This window comes from Schistocerca gregaria, chromosome 6 (assembly GCF_023897955.1).
Source record: "Schistocerca gregaria isolate iqSchGreg1 chromosome 6, iqSchGreg1.2, whole genome shotgun sequence".
Taxonomy (NCBI): Eukaryota; Metazoa; Arthropoda; class Insecta; order Orthoptera; family Acrididae; genus Schistocerca; species Schistocerca gregaria.
In genome coordinates this window covers 62,005,446-62,029,895 of record NC_064925.1, presented here as the reverse complement: position 1 = coordinate 62,029,895, position 24,450 = coordinate 62,005,446, and the positions used below count along the sequence as shown (strand labels likewise).

Below are 24,450 nucleotides of genomic sequence, written 5' to 3'. Positions count from 1 at the left end.
GTGAACTACATAGCCCTTCTGGAAAATCGCTTTGTGCTACTCAGAACAGACGTAGAAGGATGCAGATAAAATATGCAGGCAAGAAGAATAATGAAGCGTAAGAAACGACAACAATGCAAAAACAATTAGTTATGGGCAGTAGAAAATCTTACGCACAGAAAGCTGGTTTTGGAAAATGAACACTAATAAAACTGAGGAATAGGTCCTCAGATATAGACCCACCTGGTACAGCAATATTTGGATTTCCTCTTGAGACAATCAGACAAGTAGAAATCGGAAGCACTTGGAAAATGACTGCCTAGAAAGATGTTAGAAATTCAGTAGTTAGAGAAGTGTGGCGTGGAGAGTTTCTAAAAATAAAAGCCGATGACCGAAGTCTATGCAACACCATTAGATGAAGAGGGGACAAGTTAGTGTCACAAGTGCTAGGATTTGGAACAATACATACGGTGGAATTTGAAGAAGTAGAAAAGAACTTTCAAACAGAAAACGAACTCAAAATACGAAATTGATCAGCATGTAACGATAATTAGTTAGCTTGTGGCCTCAGCTGCAAAGATATCAGTGACTGAATTAAGAAATTTATAGAGAAATGTCCGAAGAAGTTATAAAGCTCGGTCATAGTGTGCGTGTGTGTGCATGTATCGAAACATCTACTAAAGTTGGACACATCATTCAGTGACCTTTGCCAGATCTGTAGCTACCATGGAGAGTACTGAAGAGCAGTTACGTCAGTAGCTTGATGGTAAAAGCCTTTTCATGAGACGCATGCAACCGTGAATGTAATGGTGACTTTTGGAGTTTCTGTAAACGTCAAACAGACAATTTCAGTCCGATGTGTGAGGATATGATCCTTCTCCAAAAATAATAATCGATTCGAATATCATATCACTGGCAAGCTACTGACTGATCATTCCGACAGCGTTTTCGAGAAACAAAGCACGATTTTGACACTCCATCGTGAAACTAAACCTTTTCAGTTTCCTAAGTGACCTCTAATGCTGAGGGCCTTTTCATCTCGTGTTTTGCTTCCGGGCTACTCGAGGAATTAAACCTCGGTGCGCTTGAGCTCATTCCCGAGGCAACAAATTACAGAAGTTCTTTTGCGGAAATTTTTGAACACAGAGATCTTCCGTGACTCTTCAGTTCTGTAGCTAAGTTTCCATCTGACTTCACGGCGAAAACTTCTCAAGGGGTGTCTGCTTTCGCAGCAGGGTGCACTAATTATGTTCTCGGAGCCCTCTGGTTTTGTTTTAACATCGTACAAGAGAAGATACTTTGTAGCTCCCGTAGCACTTACAGCGTAAAAAGAAGAGAAAAATAATGAAATAATGTTAGCGATAACTATTGTTTGTATTTTTCTACTACCAGTTACATTTATTTACTTTATGTTTAATTTAACACACTGTACAGCATTTCAAGCACGTTCTGCTCCTTATCGGGTCTTTATAAGCACAGAAAAATGTTACTTAAAGATTAAATGTCTTAATTTAAAAAAATAAAACGTAGAATACTGTCTTCGTCACTGTTCTCCTTCCATAGGGGCTGTTGACGTATTTGGAGAGACGTCGGACGATGGGAGACGGGGAGTGGCAGTGGGTGTCCAGAGACAAATATTAAAGACACCTTGAAATTTTGGACAATATCTGAAAAATTAAAAATATATGGATGTCGTGGAAGGACTGGAAATCTTCATTCACAGTACAAAAAATGGAGATAACTTTCTTCGTGAGATAAGTGAATTCAGAAACCCAATTTTCTTCAGTAAACTCAACCCAGTTTTAACGAATTAAACGTCAGGGGTGCCAGTGTGAAAATATTGACTACTAAAACGAAAATATCGCCAAAGTCGTAAATAATCGGTAGTCTATACTCGGGAGGGGACCGCGCTATAGGTGAGAATAAAGTGACACGAATGTTTGGGCTTAGGTGCCGACACTGAGAGAGAATGACGATCAACCTTTCGACGCGTCGTAGTTCGTCCATTAGCGCATGGTAATACCAAGTGCATAGTGGCTAAGAGCACGGTCTAGAAACTTCCAGACTCGTGTTCAGATCCACTATTGTCTTTCGTTTATCTTTTGTTGTCGCAGAAGTATATCACATCAACATTTTTGCGACATCATAAAAGTACAGTGCAACTATTCAGAAAAGAATTAAGCATTTAAAATCTTATTACAAATAGACTGAATCATCACAAATCTTATGGATTCTTATACAATTAACAGTAACTGAAAATGAAAAAACATAACAAATCTACGATTTCAGTATATATTTCGATTTTTAATTTTATACTTAAAGATAATCTGTTCATTCATACAGGGCTTTCAAAGCATTATAATTGGGATCACCACGTGCAGCGTGCGAGGTGAAATATACCATAGTCACACATTTCTTTTCGTGAAAATTATCAGGAAAACGATCTCGCGATCTGCTGATAATTTCCCGTTAAACCATGCATATCGAAGCATTTCCTCGAAAGATGTTCAACTGACTGTGGATCAAGAAGTGTATTTTAACTGCAGCGCTTCTACTTGTGATTCCTCTTTACTGTGCGATGAAAGTAGGACACTTCTGTAATTGGCGATTGTAATTCTTCACCTGCCAATAAAAGTATACGTCGCAAGATTACATAACGACGTACACTTTTGAGGAATTACTTTGGACGAACTTTTCACTAATCCGATTCTATCGACAGGCAGCCCATCGCATTAGCAGGAATCGTTCTGCTCACCAAGAGTCCATAATGTACAGTACTGGCCCTATTTTTATGTAATGTTGCAAAACTTTTGTCCCAAACCTGATGACAGGTTTGTGTCGTGAACATTCTATATTTTGTGCCTGTTGCGTGCATACTCTGATCTAGTTTCCTTAATTAGTTTGCGTCTTGATGGACTGGTGGACCAAGTGCGTCAGTAATGTTTCGGAGAGAAACGAAAACTGTTGATATCAATTTTCTGAAATGTATTAATGAGTGTCAGTTTTAATGATACAGTCTGATGTTAATAAGATTTGAAACCTTCACTTTGTATGCCCCTAACTCCGCTTTATATCATGTAAATAAATACTGATTTCAGATAAAAAAAAGCAGGGTTTGAACACGGGGCGCAGAAATTTGAAACTGTGCTTAATTTTAGATACTGCGCTACCAACGCAGCCGGTTTCGCGTTGCGAGAGCAGACTCGTGACATACAGGTAGCGTCCAAGCCTTTCACCTTCCATTTCTAGGGAGCTATCGTGTTGGCTTACAAACCAAAAGACATGTTCCTATATTTTCATCCTTCTGTTCTGTCACTCTGCGAAGTTACTTGCAGAGAATATTGATCATTAGTGTCCGGGAATGAATCACCGGAGACACAATACACACTACGCACACTCTATTACATAATGTAAAAAGTTAGTGCTAACATTGTTTAGTAATTTCTCAACATCAATCCGTGTACGCACAATACCTTTTTGTTTCCTGAGAAATAACATCCCTGCACATTTAATGAAATGTTGGTTCAAAAATGGCTCTGAGCATTATGGGACTTAACTTCTGAGGTCATCAGTCCCCTAGAACTTAGAACTACTTAAACCTAACTAACCTAAGGACATCACACACATCCATGCCCGAGGCAGGATTCGAACCTGCGACCTTAGAGGTCTCTCGGTTCCAGACTGTAGCGCCTATAACCGCTCGGCCACACCGGTCAGCTGAAATGTTGGGTTCAGCATGATGTTGAGATGTTGTGCACTTCAGGTCGCTGAAAGGCTTTCCGAAAAAAAAGTTACAGTGCCTAAGTGTGTTGTGAACACACGGAGTTGATTATCGTTATTTACTTCTCTCACATTTTCCCAAAATCCTTGACTCTGTTTTGTAGGTAATCGTTTACTGTATATTGCTTAGGTGAAATTAAATAATTTTGCTGTAGTGCTGTCTCTAAAATTTATTATAGGTTTCAGTTTTTCCATGATAAAAAATAATGTTTTTAGTTTTATGCTTATTTCATCATGAAGAGTGTAAGTTCACTCTACGTCTGGTTCAGCGATCATGGATAAAGATGTTTGGCCAGTAATTGCTACGTGTTTCTTTATGAGCCCAGATAGTTGATTGGACAGGGTCTCAGACTTAGCATGCAGAGGATCTGTGTTCGATTCTCCGAACTTCCAGGGTGTTTTCCTTTGTGGAAGGCCTCAATCTTGTGATGGTAGTTCAGAAGCTACTTCAGCTGGACACAGGTGCTGTATGGAAGAGATCATCATGCCGGCCGGTCGACTGTGAACAGTGCCTCACAGCCGCAACGGGGAGTTTGTACGAAACAGGTTGGGTAGGTGTACTCACTCGGTGTAGAGAAAATCCTCTATTTTGAAGATTATTTTGTTTGGAGCATTTTCAGTCGGGTATCATAGTGTTTGCACCACCTCGCCTAATACGAAAGAGCAGTGCCTATGTTGTGAAGAAATACGATACAATGTTCCTTCGGACATTTATTTATTCATTGACAAATTATAGATCTATTACCTCATATTTTGTACAACTTATAGTTTTCGTTTTTCAACTCCTTTATAGTTTTCCTTTCTTTTGCTTTCATCTAAAACATCCTACAAAGAGTAATACTTTTAAAATAATAATTCAAGGATGAAATATAAATAAAAGGTTGTTATTTATGAAGAATTTAAAAAGATGACATGAGAGAGGAGAGATTTTTTAGTGCTATCACCTATTGTGATTGGCGGTGAATACCTCGCAATCGTTTCTTCGAGCTGTTGACTACCAGTAGTAGAGAAATAGTATTGCTAATCCTACGTATTGTTAATACTATGTATTAACATTGCGTGCCCCATCCGTGTAAAGCATTTGGTGCTCTCTTGACTAGATCGCCAACACCTTATGCTTATTTATTTATGCAGCACGTCTTCCTCCTCCTGTCCCTCTTCAGTGTCACTGTTTTCTTTGTCACTGTGTGTCGCTGTGCACACTCTGGAGATTGTTGCTACGTTTCACGTAAGCACGTCTGTTACGTTGCGTCCGCAGGTACGCTGCATCTGGTGTTTTCAGAATACTTTTTGGGGTGCGTTTAGTTGTGCCCATTGCTTTTCGTCTGTTACTATTTTGTATCAATGTATGTCTGTTTCTGTGTCGCGTATGTCTATTTTCATGTACTGCCTGCGGAAGAAGACAGTGTGTTCTGTGGAACCTTGTTCTCCATATGTGCATGTAGGTGTCTGTCTCAGACTCATGCGGCTGAAGCACGTGGGACAGCGTCGGTGGCCGGTTAAGAACTGTACCATACTGTTGTTGGGATCGATGTATTTCATTCTCAACCGCTCTCTTATGTCAGGCACTTACATCCCACTCACCTTGCCATAGATCCAAACCTCAATTTTTAAATTGACATATCGTCTATATCGGTACACCAGTTATTGTGTGAACCTTATCAAGTCTCCCCATCTTTAACCAGTACCTCGCAGCCCTGTATTTGATCGTGTTATGTGTGGGAGTTATTCCGAGCACCACATACAGTGTATCCACTGACGTGGTGCCACAGGCTCCAGATAGCCTAGGTAGGACACATCTCTGCACTTGTCTGGCTGATGCTTTGTTGGTGACCAGGTTCAGACTGTGTGCCCACGTGCTAGCTCCGAAGCTAAGTACTGATTAGAAGAGCCCACGTGGTGCGTCCGTATGACTCCGTACTGTATTCAGTATAGCCACACAGGTTTATATACACTCCTGGAAATGGAAAAAAGAACACATTGACACCGGTGTGTCAGACCCACCATACTTGCACCGGACACTGCGAGAGGGATGTACAAGCAATGATCACACGCACGGCACAGCGGACACACCAGGAACCGCGGTGTTGGCCGTCGAATGGCGCTAGCTGCGCAGCATTTGTGCAACGCCGCCGTCAGTGTCAGCCAGTTTGCCGTGGCATACGGAGCTCCATCGCAGTCTTAACACTGGTAGCATGCCGCGACAGCGTGGACGTGAACCGTATGTGCAGTTGACGGACTTGGAGCGAGGGCGTATAGTGGCCATGCGGGAGAACCGGTGGACGTACCGCCGAATTGGTCAACACGTGGGGCGTGAGGTCTCCACAGTACATCGATGTTGTCGCCAGTGGTCGGCGGAAGGTGCACGTGCCCGTCGACCTGGGACCGGACCGCAGCGACGCACGGATGCACGCCAAGACCGTAGGATCCTACGCAGTGCCGTAGGGGACCACACCGCCACTTCCCAGCAAATTAGGGACACTGTTGCTCCTGCGGTATCGGCGAGGACCATTCGCAACCGTCTCCATGAAGCTGGGCTACGGTTCCGCACACCGATAGGCCGTCTTCCGCTCACGCCCCAACATCGTGCAGCCCGCCTCCAGTGGTGTCGCGACAGGCGTGAATGGAGGGACGAATGGAGACGTGTCGTCTTCAGCGATGAGAGTCGCTTCTGCCTTGGTGCCAATGATGGTCGTATGCGTGTTTGGCGCCGTGCAGGTGAGCGCCACAATCAGGACTGCATACGACCGAGGCACACAGGGCCAACACCCGGTATCGTGGTGTGGGGAGCGATCTCCTACACTGACCGTACGCCTCTGATGATCGTCGAGGGGACACTGAATAGTGCACGGTACATCCAAACCGTTATCGAAGCCATCGTTCTACCATTCCTAGACCGGCAAGGGAACTTGCTGTTCCAACAGGACAATGCACGTCCGCATGTATCCCGTGCCAGCCAACGTGCTCTAGAAGGTGTAAGTCAACTACCCTGGCCAGCAAGATCTATAGATCTGTCTCCCATTGAGCATGTTTGGGACTGGATGAAGCGTCGTCTCACGCGGTCTGCACGTCCAGCACGAACGCTGGTCCAACTGAGGCGCCAGGTGGAAATGGCATGGCAAGCCGTTCCACAGGACTACATCCAGCATCTCTACAATCGTCTCTATGGGAGAATAGCAGCCTGCATTGCTGCGAAAGGTGGATATACACTGTACTAGTGCCGACGTTGTGCATGCTCTGTTGCCTGTGTCTATGTGCCTGTGGTTCTGTCAGTGTGATCATGTGATGTATCTGACCCCAGGAATGTGTCAATAAAGTTTCCCCTTCCTGGGACAATGAATTCACGGTGTTCTTATTTCAATTTCCAGGAGTGTGGTATTTTTTCTGCTTTGTCTGTTGTTAACCTTACGTGTTCGTGGAAATACAATATCCCATCTATGTGCACCCCCACATAGCGGGTAACATGTGTTCGTTTGACTTTTGTGACCCCTATTTTAATTGAAGGCTTCCTTTGGACTAATCCTTTCAGTATGTGTTGGCCTACGTTCTTTTGTTTTCAGCTAGCCTGTGTTTATTGTTAAGACACCACTGTATATTTGTTTGTAGTATTCCGTCTGACCTGTCATCTTCAAGTTGTAGGAGGGGTTCGATTGTTATGTCCCAGAAGATTGGGCCAAAGGAGCGTTGCATTGTACTTTTTAATGACAGATCCACTTCGTGTTTATCGGTCCATAAGGCGCCTGCGACTTACAAATAAAATGTCTCCCCTGTACTGTAATAACATCACCGGGATTTACGACGACATATATGACACATGGACGACCACATATCGAACTTTAGGTTGGGCCGTGAGTCGTGCTCGGATAGCCAAAGCGGTTAAGACAACTCGCAAAAAGCGGAAAATCCTGGTTGAGCCAATTTCTGGTACAAAATTTCATTGGCGTCAGTTCATTATACAACTGGAGGTGGTTGATTCTAGCAGCTGCGAATACATTTCATGAACTCGCCTAACGGCTATATCTCCTGTGAATGGTAGCTGCTGTGGTTTCCGGCTGAGAACTGTGTTAAGGTACGCTGACGCCTCTGCGATGTCTTGTGCATACTGTGCGTGATCGGCCGTTCCCCGAAGAGGCAACAATGCGAAGTTCTGTAAGCGTGGGCCACACTGTGCAAGGGTATCAGCACAGCAGTCCGTAGACACGTGCAACAGCTGTGCGCCTGTCCGCATTTCTGTCCGTCTGGTGCTTTTTTGTAACAACTATCACTGTCAGACGACTCAACTTCTCGCGCGCTTTCAAATTTGCTCTGCGATAGAGCGCTTTAGTTGGGTGATCTAACAAAAACCACATGGAATTTGAAGAGTGTTATCATATATTTCTTAGTTTTTGGTGGTTAATTCAAATGGCTCTGAGTACTATGGGACTTAACATATGAGGTCATCAGTCCTCGAGACTTAGAACTGCTTAAACCTAACTAACCTAAGGACATCACACAACACCCAGCCATCACGAGGCAGAGAAAATCACTGACCCCGCCGGGAATCGAACCCGGGCGTGGGAAGCGAGAACGCTACCGCACGACCACGAGAAACGGGCGGTGGTTAATTCCGAGAACTATAAAAGACAGAATGAATCGAAATTACGTTCCACATTGCCTTACAAGTATTTACAACATGGAAACAGTAAAGTTATGCTGGAACAAAAGAGTCATCTTTCGTAACTTCAACGAATACATGTTGAAAACGTGATTCCGGGTCCTTTGATGTCACTAAGCGATCCCGGTTCCTTTACGATCCACCTTTTTCACAAACACTCCACATCGAATAGAGCAAATAGAGGATAAATGAAATCGTGGTATGGCTACTGCTAAATAATATTTTTGCCTCTGAAAGAAGTCCCACTTCATTTCAAAATCTCTAATTTGGACATCGAGGCTGAACAAAAAAGAAAGTAAAAATTCCAAGTAAACGGTTTTGACAAAATAGACGCTAGCTCAATCCTTGGCGCACACACGTACACACATGCACATACACGCACGCACGCACACCAATGCTGGTCGGATTTCACTGATATAAATGTAAAAAAGAAAAACTGTTTTCAAATGATTCAAATGGGACTGAGCACTATGGGACTTAACATCTGAGATCATCAGTCCCCTAGAACTCAGAACTACTTAAACCTAAATAACTTAAGGACATCACACACATCGATGCCCGAGGCAGGATTCGAACCTGCGACCGTAGTGGTCGCACGGTTCCAGACTAAAGTGCCTAGAACCGCACGACCACACTGGCCGGCAGAAATTTGTTAACATCGAATATAAATTTAAGTGCTGGGAACCCCTTTATGAAAGTATTTGTGTGGAGTGTAGCTATGTATTGACGTGAAACATGAACGGTAGGTAGTTTGGACAGGAAGAGAATGGAATCTTTAGAACTGAGGTGCTGCACAAGAATGCTGTAGATTAGATGGATACATAACTTATGAGGAGGTACTCAATAGAATTGTGAAGAAGAGGAATTTATGGCACAACTTGACTGTAAGAAGGGATCGATTGGTAGGACACGCTCTGAGGCGTCAAGGGATCACCAATTTAGTATGGGAGGGAAGCGTGGAGGGCAAAAATCGTAGAGGGAGACCAACAGATGAATACAGATTCAGAAGGATGTAGGTTGCAGTACTTATTCGCAGATGAAGATGATTGCACAGAATAGAGTAGCATGGACAGCTGCATCAAACCAGTCTCGGACTGAAAACAACAACAACATGGATGATGCTGACGGCTCCTCTGTTCTTCACATGATACTACGATCGTGCACAGTGAACGATCGTGGCATCACGTGAGGAATCGAGGAGCTGCCAGCGCGAGGCATAGGGTGCCTAAGAACCTCAGGATGGCTTTAACATAAGCTGAAACCGGTAATAATAAACAAATGTTATTGCGATCTCGACTGTTATTTTTGATCAAGCACTAGATGGCTGCGTTCCACAGACAATGTTGTCCAAATGTGTGAATAACAATATTTATGAGGAATACCGAAAAAAGAGTCAGTCCATTATAGAGCTGCACTTCGAGCCCACAAGATGCGGAACAATAATTTTTTTTCATCGAATAGTTCCGCAAAATTGGATGAGATAGACTCAGTAACGGAAAACGTGCCTTCCGTTGCGGTAAGAAAGCGTCCACCGGGCCCCAGGCTTACGGTGTCTCAACCTTGCACTGCTTCAGATAGGCTCTGGCTTTCAACCTGTTGCGCCGCAGCGGAATTCGGCCGTCGGTCGGGCCCCTGGCTCACCTGCAGGGGATTCGAGAGGGGTCAGACAGAGCGAGCTGCAGCGAGCGCATACTTACGTCGACTGAGATGCCGGGGAAGGGGAAGATCTTGTAGACGGGCCGCTCGCTCGGCGAGTAGCGGAAGAACTCGAGCCGGCCGCGGTACCATTTGACGGCGTACAGAGGCGCGCCTTCCAAGTCGTACTCGCAGAGCAGGGAGGCCGGCCGGCCGCGCTCCACCACTGCCGGCTGCACGCGGAAGCGCACGTCCTTGAGGCACTGCCCACCTGCCAACACCACAAGAGAACTTCTTCAACGAACAGGACTTGCTGGTGGGGGATAGTCAATAGATGAGGAGGGGGTGCTGTAAAATAAGGGCTCTGCACTTTTTTGCGTGAAAACTCATTAATAAAGGAAACGTTACTAACATTCTACATCTGTATTCTTCACGTCTACATATTTTCAACCCTCGGCCGCTAGAGGCCACCGAATTGTTTGAGGAGCGTTCAATAAGGAAGGCAACAAACTTTTCCCCCGCTTCATCCCCTTATGCTTTCATGAAGTTCCCATACGTGGCGACGCTATATGTAACCTTCAAACTGGTGTTCGTAACAGAGGTGCACTCCAGGCAGGAAGCTGTTACTCAGTTGCTTTTGGATGAGAACCAGAGCATTGTAGATACTCAGAGATGCTTCTGCAGAATGTCTACAGAGATCTCGCAGTGAACAAAAGCAGGGTGATTCGTTGGGCGAGGCATCTGCCATCATTGCAACAAAGTCACACAGATCTGATCTCTCGCGTGCCGGCTGGCCGCGCACAGCTATGACTCCTGCAGTGCTGGAACGTGCGGACACTCTCGTTCGAGGCGACCGATGGATCAAACTCAAACACGTCGCTGCACAACTGGACGTCTCTTTTGGTAGTGTTGACACTCTCGCACGGCAAGCAGAGTACTCAAAGGTGTGTGCCAATTGAATTCCTCGCCGTCTAACAAAGCACCATAAAGAGCAACGAAGGATTATTTGAGCGGAATTTATGGCATCGTTCGGGGCTGATAGTAACAGTTTTTGTCGAACATCGTCACAGGAGTCTATGGAGTGGCGTCACAGCACCAATCCTCCCAAGAAAAAAATCAAAATTGTACCCTTAACTGGGAGAATCATTGCGGCGGTATTCTGTGACTCTGACTGGGTTATTCTGTTTGATGTCTCCCCGCGTGTTAGAATGCTCAATTCTGAATTGTATTGTGCTACTCTAAGGAAGCTGAGGAAATGACATGCGAGAAATCCAAACGAATTTCATCTTCTCTGAGACAACAATAGATCCCACACAATTCTGCGCTTTCGAGAGGAGCTCACCAAACTTCATCGAACTGTTGTTCCTCATCCTCCTTGCAGCCAGGATCTTGGACCTTCTCATTTTCATATGTCTGGACTAGCGAAGGACGCACTCCGCGGGAAGCCGAACGTACTAGATAAAACTTCCTGGCAGATTAAAACGGTGAAACAGATTGAGACTCTAACTCGGGACCTTTGACTTTCGTGTGCAAGTGCTCTAACCATTTCTCATTATGGGAACATCCCCAAGGATGTGGCTAAGCAATGACCCCGCAATATCCTTTCTTCCAGGAGTGCTATTCGTGCAAGGTTAGCAGAAGAGGTTCTGTAATGTTTGACAGAACTGAAGCTGTAAGGACGGGTCGTAAGTCGTGCTTGGGTAACTCAGTCGGTTAGAGCACTTTCCCTTGAAGAACAATGGCACCGAGTTCGAGTCTGGGTCAGGCACACACTTTTAACCTGCCAGGAAGTTTCATACCAGCTCACACTCCTCTGCAGAGTGAAATTCTCGTTCTGAGAACGTAGATGGTTATAAAGGTAGTAGTATCGCCTCTGCTTCTTCACGACAGTGCCGGACCACATACGAGCGCTGCGACATGTCTAATGCCTTGGGTTCAATGTCATCGATCTTCCTCCATACTGTCCGGATTTGGCCCAATCCGATTTTCATCTGTTTCCCACGTTTAAAGAACGCGTTGGAGGAGTTTGCCTTGATATTGATGAAGCGGAGGAAGCACAGGTAAGGTTGTCGCTCTGCCAACCAACTCAAACATACTACAGTACGATATCAACGAACTGGTTGGGAGAAATATGTTCATCGCCGAGATAATCGTGTTGAGAAATAAATATGTGGACATGAAGTGTAAGGATGTAGAATGTTAACAAAGTTTGTGTCATTTAAAAAGCTTTAAACGTTTTTGCAAAACGTTTGGAAGCATCGCATTTCAGCACGTCCTTGTAACATTATCCTTATCGCAGGAACTGCATTACTGGTCACTGAAATTGGAACACTAAGAAAGTAACGTGCAACAAACGTCAAATTGTTTGAAATATACCATATACTAACGGCGCCCAGGTTGATACCTGCCCCGTGGTCCTTGATTTCTTGAAGACATTCGATACAATTGGACACTGCCGTGTAGGGAACATAATAGAACCTTACCAATATCGGACCAGATTTGAGACAGGATCCATACCTTTCTAGGAGACAGAACTAAATACGATATCGACAGGTGCAAAGTTAATTTCTGGAGCACCAGGGGAGCACGATCTGGCCATTGGCGTATACAGCATTTATAAATGATTTGTCGGAAGGTACGTGAGGCTTTTTCTGGACGAAGCTGTTGGCTGTGTGAAGGTTGTATAGGTAGGTGACTGTAACGAAATGCAGAAAGACTTGCGGAGGTTCGATGACAGGTTCACGGACTGCCAGCTGATCCTGAACGCGACTAAATGTAACATATCAAGCGTAGAGAGCCGAACAAATCCATTCCTGTTCTATTAAGCTATTAATATAAAATCAGCGTAACCAGCAACAAGCATAAAATATAGGAAATATGAAGTAGTAATAATTATGTATATGACGTAAACTGCTTTGCTATGGTAGTTTCCTTTATTAGTATAGTTTAGATCGTTCTCCTAGCATCAGCGGTATCTCACATGAACTAAATTTTAACTTATGCTGAAGACTTTTCGTAATAATCGTTTAATAATATGGTTGTCAAATACAGGCTTGAATACAGTCCAAAAAAAAAAAAAAAACGCATCATAGGCAAACGATTGCAATTTCAAAAAAACCAGATGACAGATGACGTATTCCAGAGAAAGACCTTCACAAATCGAGGAAGTCAATAATGAGTTGCCCCTCCGTCTGCAAGATCCGGGCGGTCGCAGAGGGTGGGCTGGGCTTACTGGTAGTTGGCAGCTCCAACGTCAGGCGCGTAATGGGGCCCCTTAGGGTTATGGCAGCAAGAGAGGGGAAGAAAACCAATGTGCACTCCGTGTGCATACTGGGGGGAGTCATTCCAGATGTGGAAAGGTTCCTTCTGGATGTCATGAAGGGTACATGGTGCACCCATCTGCAGGTGGTCGCTCATGTCGGCACCAATGATGTGTGTCGCTATGGATCGGAGGAAATCCTCTCTGGCTTCCGGCGGCTATCTGATTTGGTGAACACTGCCATTCTCGCTAGCGCTATGAAAGCGGAGCTCACCATCTGTAGCATCGTCGACAGGACTGACTGCGGACCTTTGGTACAGTGCCGAGTGGAGGGCCTGAATCAGAGGCTGAGACGGTTGTGCGACCGTGTGGGCTGCAGATTCCTCAACTTGCGCCATAGGGCGGCGGGGTTTCGGGTTCCGCTGGATAGGTCAGGAGTCCACTACACGGGTAGCACGGGTTGTGTGGCGTGGCCTGGGCGTTTTTTTTTTTAGGTTAGATGGCCTCGGGCGAGCACAGAAAGGGCAACAGCTTCAAAGGGTGCGGGACAAAGTCAGGACATGCGGGGACAAAGCAGCAATCGGTATGGTAATTGTAAACTGTCGAAGCTGCATTGATAAAGTACCGGAACTTCAAGCGCTGGTAGAAAGCACCGAATCTGAAATCGTTATAGGTACGAAATGCTGGCTGAAGCCAGAGATAAATTCTGCCGAAATTTTTACAAAGGCACAGACGGTGTTTAGAAAGGATAGATTGCATGCAACCGGTGGTGGAGTGTTCGTCGCTGTTAGTGGTAGTTTTTCCTGTAGTGAAGTAGAAGTGGATAGTTCCTGTGGATTGTTATGGGTGGTGGTTACACTCAACAACCGAGCTAGGTTAATAATTGGCTCCTTTTACTGACCTCCCGACTCAGCAGCATTAGTGACAGAACAACTGAGAGGAAATTTGGAATACATTTCACAAAAATGTTCTCAGCATGTTATAGTCTCAGGTGGAGATTTCAATTTACCAGATATAGACTGGGGCACTCAGATGTTTAGGACGGGTGGTAGGGACAGAGCATCGAGTGACATTATACTGAGTGCACTATCCGAAAATTACCTCGAGCAATTAAACAGAGAACCGACTGGTGGAGATAACATCTTGGACCAACTGATAACAAACAGACCCGAACATTTCGACTCTGATAGTGCAGAACAGGGAAACAGTGATCATAAGGCCTTTGGAGCATCCCTGAATATGGAAGTTAATAGGAGTATAAAAAAAAGGGAGGAAGATTTATCTGTTTAGCAAGAGTAATAGAAGGCAGATTTCAGACTACCTAACAGATCAAAACGAAAATTTCTGTTCCGACACTGAAAAAGTTGAGTGTTTATGGAAAAGTTCAAGGCAATTGTAAAATGCGTTTTAGACAGGTACGTGCCGAGTAGAGCTCTGAGGGACGGGAAAAACCCACCGTGGTACAACAACAAAGTTAGGAAACTACTGTGAAAGCAAAGAGCTTCACTCCAATTTTAAACGGAGCCAAAACCTCTCACACAAAAAGAAGCTAAACGATGTCAAAGTAGAGTAAGGAGGGCTATGCGTGAAGCGTTCAGAGAATTCGAAAGTAAAATTCTATGTACCGACTTGACAGAAAATCCTAGGAAGTTCTGGTCTTACGTTAAATCAGTAAGTGGCTCGAAACAGCATATCCAGACACTCCGGGATGATGATGGCATTGAAACAGAGGATGACACGCGTAAAGCTGAAATACTAAACACCTTTTCCCAAAGCTGTTTCACAGAGGAAGACCGCACTGCAGATCCTTCTCAAAATCCTCGCACAAACGAAAAAATGGCTTACATCGAAATAAGTGTCCAAGAAATAGGAAAGCAACTATAATCATCCAACAGAGGAACGTCCACTGAACCTGATGGGATACCAGTTCGATTTTACACAGAGTACGCGAAAGAACTTGCCCCCCTTCTAACAGCCGTGTACCGCAATTCTATAGAGGAACGGAAGGTTCCAAATGATTGGAAACGAGCACACCTAGTCCCAGTCTTCAAGAATGATCGTCGAGCAGATGCCCAAAACTATAGAACTAGATCTCAGACGTCGATCTGTTGTAGAAATTTAGAACATGTTTTTTGCTCGAGTATCATGTCGTTTTTGGAAACCCAGATTCTACTCTGTAGGAATCAACATGGATTCCGGAAACAGCGATTGTGTGAGACCCAACCCGCTTTATTTGTTCATGAGACCCTGAAAATATTAGATGCAGGCTCCCAGGTAGATGCTATTTTCCTTGACTTCCGGAAGGCGTTCGATACAGTTCCGCACTGTCGCCTCATAAACAAAGTAATAGCCTACGGAATATCAGACCAGCTGTGTGGCTGGATTGAAGAGTTTTTAGCAAACAGAACACAGCATGTTGTTATCAATGGAGAGACGTCTAAGACGTTAAAGTAACCTCTGGCGTGCCACAGGGGAGTGTTATGATACCATTGCTTTTCACAATATATATAAATGACCTAGTTGATAGTGTCGGAAGTTCCATGCGGCTTTTCGCGGATGATGCTGTAGTATACAGAGAAGTTGAAGCATTGGAAAATTATAGCGAAATGCAGGACGATCTGCAGCGGATAGGCACTTGGTGCAGGGAGTGTCAACTGACCCTTAAAATAGACATATGTAATGTATTGCGAATACATAGAAAGAAGGATCCTTTATTGTATGATTATATGATAGCAGAACAAACACTGGTAGCAGTTACTTCTGTAAAATATCTGGGAGTATGTGTGCGGAACGATTTGAAGTGGAATGATCATATAAAATTAATTGTTGGTAACGCGGGTACCAGGTTGAGATTCATTGGGAGAGTCCTTAGAAAATGTAGTCCATCAGCAAAGAAGGTGGCTTACAAAACATTCGTTCGACCGAAACTTGAGTATCGCTCATCAGTGTGGGATCCGTAACAGATCGGCTTGACGAAGGAGATAGAGAAGACCCAAAGAAGAGCGGCGCGTTTCGTCACAGGGTTATTTGGTAACCGTGATAGTGTTACGGAGATGTTTTGCAAACTCAGGTGGCAGACTCTGCAAGACAGGGCTCTGCATCGCGGTGTAACTTGCTGTCCAGGTTTCGAGAGGGTGCGTTTCTGGATGAGGTATCGAATATATTGCTTCCCCCTACTTATACCTCCCGAGGAAATCGCGAATGTAAAATTAGAGAGATTAGAGCGTGCACGGAGGCTTTCAGACAGTCGTTCATCCCGCGAACCATACACGACTGGAACAGGAAAGGAAGGTAATGACAGTGGCACGTAAAGTGCCCTCCGCCACACACCGTTGGGTGGCTTGCGGAGTATAAATGTAGATGTAGATGTAAATGTAGAGTTGGCACATCTCCGATAATTATGCAAGCAGCTATTTGACTTGGCACTGACTGACAGAGATGCTAGATGTCGTCCTGGCGGATATAGTGCCAAATTCTGTCCGACTGGTGCGCTAGATGGTCGAAATCCCGAGGAGGTCGGAGGAACCAACCTGTATTGCTCCCGTTCTTGGTTGGGGACAGCTCCGGCTACCTTTCTGGCCAAGGCTGCGTTTCAGGAGGCCATTGTCTTGCTGAAATGTAAGCCCAGGATGGCCTGCCATCAAGAGAAACTACACGGTGCGTAGAGCATCGTCAAAGTATCACTGCGCTGTAAGAGTATCGCGTGTGACAAAATCAAAGAGGTCATGCTGGGAAAAGAAATGGCACACAGGACCAGCAGTCTTTCCTGAGGGGCTGTATGGCGGGTGACGGTCAGGTTGGTATCCCACCGCTGTCCAGGGCGTCTACAGACACGTCTCCGCTGATCATCGGAGCTCAGGTCGAAGCAGGACTCATCATTAAAGACAATTCTACTTCATTCACTGAGCTTCCAAGCAGAAGAGTTGTCGAGAGACCTGCTGGTCTGGGCTGTACATTGCAAAACTGTCTACTGCTTTTCTTCGTGCTTGCCAAACTCCAGATTTGCCAACAAGGTCGCAAGATCTCTACCCAATTTAGAAAGTTTGGAGCTTAATGCGAGGGACTCACCGACCATTTCGAAATTTTGACGATCTAAGGCGGCAGTTGTACAGAATTTGGCAAGATATCCCTGAGGAGGACATCCAACAACTCTATTAATCAACGCGAAGACGAAGAACTGGTTGCTTAAGGGCCAGATGTGGATCGAATCGTTATTGACTTCCTCAGATTATCAAGTTCTCTCTCTTGAACAAATGATCCAGCTTTTCTTAAATAGGTATCATGTTCTGTCTGTGCATCACATGTGCCGATTTTCTTCGCATTCGGATAATTTGTTTTCTCCAGAATGAGATTTTCCCTCTGCAGCGGAGTGTGCGCTGATATGAAACTTCCTAGCAGATTAAAACTGTGTTCCGGACCGACACTCGAACTCGGGACCTTTGCCTTTCGCGGGCAAGTGCCCCACCACTTGTAAGGTAGGAGACGAGGTACTGGCAGAAGTAAAGCTGTGAGAAGGGGGTGTTTGCTGTGCTTGGGTAGCTCAGCTGGTAGGGCACTTGCCCGCGAAAGGAAAAGGTCCCGAGTTCGAGTTTCGGTCAGGCACAGTTTTAATCTGCCTGGAATTTTCAGTTTCTTTTCTCTTAGACTGTAAATATGTGGTTTCTAATCAATCCTGCACAGCTTGCGCTGATGTATTAATGTGTCACTGTCATCGGCCCCTTTGTAATGTCTCCGATTCCCGGCGGGGTCATGGGCTTTCTCTGCCTCGTGATGACTGGGTGTTGTGTGATGTCCTTAGTTTAGTTAGGTTTAAGTAGCTCTAAGTTCTAGGGGACTGATGACCATAGATGGTAAGTCCCATAGTGCTCAGAGCCATTTTTGAACCTTTGTAATGTCACCAATACGTTGCACGTATCGACCGTGGTCAGAACAGTGTTCTGTGCAGAGTGCGTTATGTCGGAATTCGAACGTGGGCAAATTGTTGGTGCTGGTGAAGTGAGTGCTTCCGTGAGAGAGAGGCACCCAAAGTCTTCGCTGTTTCAAGAGCACCGTACCAAAGATAAATATCGTTTACAGGGAAATCGGAAAAACATGGAAGAAAGTTTGCGTTGAGTCACCGTAACATTCCGACACTGAATAGGAGCGTCACGTAAAATAGCGGACGACAGCTTCAAAAATCACTGCAGAAATGGATGTTCCAATCGCGAATCCTGTCGGCGTCTCAACATCACAAAAGAAACTGTAGGGTGAACTGGTATGTTTCAAAACCAGTCATCAGTGATGCAAATGCCCGCATCAGCAAAACGTAGTTTCGAAGCCAAAAAACCTAGACTATGGAACAACGATAGTAATTCATTTGGTTGGATGAGTCTTCGTTCACACTTTACAACATCTCGCCGAGTTAATGTCTCAGGAGTGAAACATGGCGAAGGTCTGGTAATGATTTGGGCAGATATATCGTGGGAATCAGCGGACTCCACGAGTACTGTACTAGGTTGCGTTACTGTTAGGGTTCTGGTTACTTTTTGGCTGATCAGCACCATCCCACGACGCACAGTCTGTTCCCCAACGTTTCACCTCCCTGTTCACTCAGCTCACATCGTCCATGGCTGGTTTCGTGGGCACGAAGAAGAGGTGACGTATCTCATCCGGTCACCATAGCCGTATAGTTACTGAAGTTTTGTGGTCCAATGTTCAACTGTGTGGGACTGTGTGGGACTGTGTGGGACTTAACTGCTAAGGTCATGAGTCCCTAAGCTTACACACTACTTAACCTAAATTGTCCTAAGGACATACATACACACCCATGCCCGAGGGAGGACTCGGACCTCCGCCGGGATCATCCGCACAGTCCATGACTGCAGCATCGTTATCTCACATCAGCACTATATCTAATTATGAATGGTAGGAGATTCCATTGAAAACCATACACGACCTATACTTCTCCATCCTGAGACAGCTGAATGCTGTTTTGAATGTCAACGGTTTCCCTGCACCGTACAGGATTTGGTAATGTGTTTTTGTTGACCCCTGTGCATGGAATCAATGCAAGAACTTTTTACGAGATTGTCAGCGGGAACTGCTGTGCATACATTTACATTGTAAGATGGTCATGCCATTTTGATTTTTGTGTGTTATCGATATGTACCTCAGAGAGAACCTTAGAAGTTAAGTCCCATACTACTCAGAGCCATTTGAATCATTTCTTGTTACTGCTAAACAGCCTTTCATCTTGTCGTGGCACAGACTTTGCCTTTGTGCAGACTGATACATTCTTAGCTGAATGGTTGTAGGTGATGGACGTATTCAGTAGAGCTGCGATGACTTTTAATTGTATCTGTTACATGAAGAAAGATTTATTGTGAAGCGCAGCAAGGACGAAGCTCATTTAGTCTATGAAAAGAGAAACGAGTTAAGACTGCAGCACTTCACACCTAATTTGTAGAAATGATTTTTTGGAGCTAAGTAACTTAGTTCACTTGATCAGAACTGAGAGAAAGACCACCCCAATTCTCTGAGTCATGCAATAACATTTTAATTGATTACGGAGTTTGATTTTAATAGAAATTCTCTGTTAATATTGTACCCTCTTTAAATCATTGTTCACTTCGTTAAGCATAACACTGTTCTGACCTATGTTATGTGTGAAGGTCAAGTGAAGCGATCAATTTAAAATCGTTGTCTTGGAATATCATTTCATAGGACTAGTTACTCTCCGCACCCCACTGTTTATCAATTCGCATTACCACATGTGGTATACAACAGGTTGAATATTTATTTAGATATAGAACTCTTAGCCGCTACCTGCTTGCTGTTTACTGTTTTACTTCTGAGAAATCTGCAACAATCTTGTCAAGACGCGAGGTAAGTGGAAATTTTGATGAGGACTAGATAACTGTTTTACTTTAGTTGCGCATTTAATAAACAGACAAGTTGCACTCAGATGAGTTACAATTCAGTTCAAATTAGGTTCCGTTTAGTCAAAGGTTAGCATACGAGTTAAACTTGGATAACAGTTTGTGGGTACACAGTTTTTGTAATAGGTAGACTTTTTTTAGAGTGGGAGCTAAAGTTGGGCTAAATTTCATACGGAAAGAAATACAGAGGTAGGTTACAACAGGGAAGAGACTTGCAGTTTGTTGAGCATTTCCATAACGCTTTCGCACAGACTATACGATATCGTGGAGCTTCTCGTAAGATGTTCTCCAACCTTCTATCACCCCTACCTGATTAGTGACCCAGACTTATCAACAACAATCAAGAATACTTTTTATAAGGCATATATTTCGTCAATGAATTATATTTCCTTACGATTCTCTGAATGAACCCAGCACTTCTCCTGTAACCTGTTTTATGTTGGCGTTCCACTTCCGGTAGCTCAATATAGCTGCTTCTAAGTCATAAAAATCATATATAATTTTCTCCTGTTTTTCAATGACTTACAAATAGAGAGAGATTATTTATTTCTCTCGCATGTTTCTTGTGCTTGTTTTTTTACGCGTTACTACTCAACTGATTTTAATAACTGTGTATGTGTTTGATAGACACTGCATCCAGAATTGGCCCCGGTTTTGTTGTGATCCGGTGCAAACGGAATAGAAGCGTCTACCAGTGGATTCAGCGCCTTCTGTAGGCGGAGCCGCGAGACGCAATGGCCTTCTCTTCTTACAGTAAGAGCGCACATTCAGCGGCATAACCATCATGGTGAACGACTGACGATTTCATCCATGGCTCTGGAGTTTCTTCTTGTTCTACTTTTGATGATTTGTGACCTTGTATTCTCTGCGGTCACAAGATGGACGTATGTAATTTTATTACTTTTTTTTATTTTTCCTGAGTGCGAAAATTTTTGAGCAGATCTACCGGTTTCCGCCATGTAGTTATCGTCTTCAGAACCTGCGATAGAAGTAAAAGAAAAAACATTATTATCTACTAAGAGATTAGTAAACCATAGAAGAATTATAGTACAAACGCAGTACACCTTCTTATTCTACTACACTGCAAATGGTGCTAACCTTGTAAGAATAGCACGAGTCAGAAGCTGGTATGCACGTTCAGCAGGTTACATACAATGCACATCCTGCGTTGGGGATCGCTGATGCATGCATAACTCAACGATAATCATAAAAAGTGAGTAAAAGAAGTTTTATTGAGAAGTGCTATTCCTAAAATCATTCTTAGCTGCGTGTAAGTAAGAAATATTTGTACGTGTATTTAACCATATTAAAAATTTATTTATCTTCTGATAGTGTATAACCGATCAAACTGCAGCACAATGTTCAGAGAATGAACTTTGGTTACACAAGTTATTGTAAAACTGAATACATTATGATGGCTGTAGAATAATTATAATGAAGGAATCAGGTAGATTGAGCTCTGAGAATAAATGTATTGCTTCGCATATTACATCATATAATTATCTGTAGATTACGCGTGCCTCAACCACTTGTAGCACAGCATGTGCAACCTATACAGGATGAATCACGTAAGACTTGCACCCCAAATATTGCGGAAGTGGAGAATGCGGTTGATGTGCCGTTTCCACGGAGTGGATTGGTAGTCAGGGGCTGGTATTGTTAGCCAACCAACAGACTGTAATAATACATGGAAAGTGAATTTCTTGTTCAGACACAAACTTTTTAAATAGAAAAAGTGCCTGTTGACATTAACAAGCTAAAAGTAAGGTAAATTAAAATGTCAGTGGTGTTTGTTTCACAGTTATAGTACGAGTCGTTTACGAGATGTCGTATTTTGAAAAGTTTCCGCTCAGGGACCTGTTTGTGCCATTCGACCCAGTAATTGATATATCCTCTGTTTTCATGCTTGCTTTCAGTGCGCTTGTCTATTCCGAGATGACGATGGGATTTATGAATGCAGAAAAAGTGGATATGCTCTTGGTGTATGGAGACCTTGGAAGAAAACAGTTCTTTCTTGTACGGTACATGCGGAGATATAAACATGTTGGCAGTTGTGTATCATCCTCTAAAACCAGTTACGTGAAAGTGGTAGTGTAACATCTAGACAACGCAACAGAAGCAAGCAAGGGAGGAATTAATAACCCACCTCCTGTTGCAGCGGACCAACGCGTTAGATCTCGCGCAGTCGCGCACGGAAGTGGCATGAGGTCACGCAAGTGCCCCACGCATGTTGCATCGTCATAGGTTCCACCCTTGTCCCATCTCTCTCCATCGAGGGCTGCATGGAAACGATTGTGAGGAACATGTTAACTTCTGTACATGAGTTTTAACACGGGATACCCCCGATCTATAATGTTTACTGATGAAGCCACATTTACGAATCATGGCCAGGTGAACTGCGAAACGCATTGTTGGTCTATTGACAATCCCCGTTCGCATCGTCAGGTGGAGCGTCAGCTTTCTTGAAGTGTAAACGTGTAGTTTGGGGATCATGAAGTATCAGCTCATAGACCTGGTTTTCACTGAATACTGAATGCGCAGCCTCCTAACGGGCCATCTTTTACGGATGCTAGAAAGCATTCCTCTGCACACTAGGAGGAACCTGTGGTGCCAACATGATAGCTGTCCAGCCAGTAATGCACAAAGCACTACTACCTGTCTTCACCAATTCCTTCCACATCGTTGGATTGAACGCAGAGGACCTGTTCCTTGGACGTCCCGTTCCCAGGATTTGACGCCTGTAGAATTTTTTCTGCTAGGAAAGCTGAAGACGAGGACACACCAGCTACACCCGATGATATGCAACGACTTATTACTGCAGCCTCCTCCGACAGCTCCGCTGAGGTGCTAGCAGTTGTGTAGCAGTTGCTCCATACCAGACTGGAATCGTGTGTTGCCGCTGCCCTTAGTCATTTTCGATACAACCTGTGATGTTCTATAGTCTCTTACTGGTCAGAATGCACATAAGTAGAGTAGGCCCCATTGTTTTGTTTAGCGTGTGCTACGACACGTGTTGTACAGCTGTTAGTGTAGGAACTCCTCAAAATACTGTATCTCCTAAATGACTCGCACTAAAGACCTACAACAAACACCACTCACATGTTAATTCGTCGTACGTGTAGTTTGTTGGTGTCAACAGGCGTTGTTCCATTTAAAAAGTGTATGTTTGCACAAAAAATACTCTTTCTCGGTCTCATTACGAGTTGTCGATTGACGAACAGGACGAGACCCTGACGACCAATCCACTCTGTGAAAACCACACGTCAATAGCACTTTAAATTTCCGCGATATATCCGGTGCAAGTTTTATGTGATTCATCTTATATACAGGCTGCCACAAAATTTCCCTTACAAATTTGTAAGACTTGTAGAGGGTGCTGAGTAGATAATGTTGTGAACTGGAATTCACAGCGTACCGTTTCCGTGCTACAGCCGTTTAAAGACTTTTGGTGACGCGATCAGTTTTACAAGTTATTTATTAGGCGAGTCCCAGTACATCATTTGTTTTACAATTCCGGCCATTAATAACCAAAGTAATTCCTCGTGTACTCGTTGACGGATTCTCTTCAACGCGATGCAACACTGCATCCTCAATTCCAGTGTCCATCGTCTCCTTGGAGCTCCACAGCCACTCCTGGTAAGGGTGAAGGTACCCCTCTCTCGGAGACGCTATGTAACTATGGTGGAAAGGGTATGCGATTGAGTCGTCGTGCATAAAGATTTTGATAACGGCGACGAGCAACTCTTCCATTACCGTGAGCTTTGCCGTTCAGAATGATCATGTCGGTGTATTCTGAAAACGTGTGAACTACTCAACCATGTTGCTCTAACACTCATAGACACTGAATGAGGCTCGAACCTGGTCGGAGAGAAGGACGTGATATGACATCAGCTGCTCCGCCATAAGCTCCTCTCACCATGAGTACCCTGCTGCATACCTAGCTAGCAAATATGTTTTTAAATGGCTGTAGCACGGGAACGGTACGTTCCCGGACGTGGGTTCCAATTGAAAATATTGTCTAGTGAGTATCCTCTACAAGCCTTAGAAGTTTGAAAGGGGAATTGTAGTGCACCCTGTATAAACAGCTGAAACATTCATAGCAACTCTGACCCATGTTATTTTTACATGGTTATGACTTCTTGCAGTGCAGCAGAATGAGAGGGACCTTGTTTATATTATAAATCTTAACTGGATTTTCAATTTTTTAGTAGATACAGTATTAACGT

At 44.2% G+C, this 24,450-nt stretch overlaps 1 protein-coding gene across 1 annotated transcript in view; it reads right to left on the bottom strand.

Moving 5' to 3' along the window:
- Positions 1–24,450, bottom strand: part of LOC126278612 (uncharacterized) — a 1,203,842-nt gene that overhangs the window by 665,238 nt on the left and 514,154 nt on the right. The window contains exon 2 of the mRNA XM_049978854.1: positions 10,111–10,319. Within this exon, the coding sequence (XP_049834811.1) occupies positions 10,111–10,319 (209 nt within the window). The remainder of the gene's footprint in view (positions 1–10,110; positions 10,320–24,450) is intronic.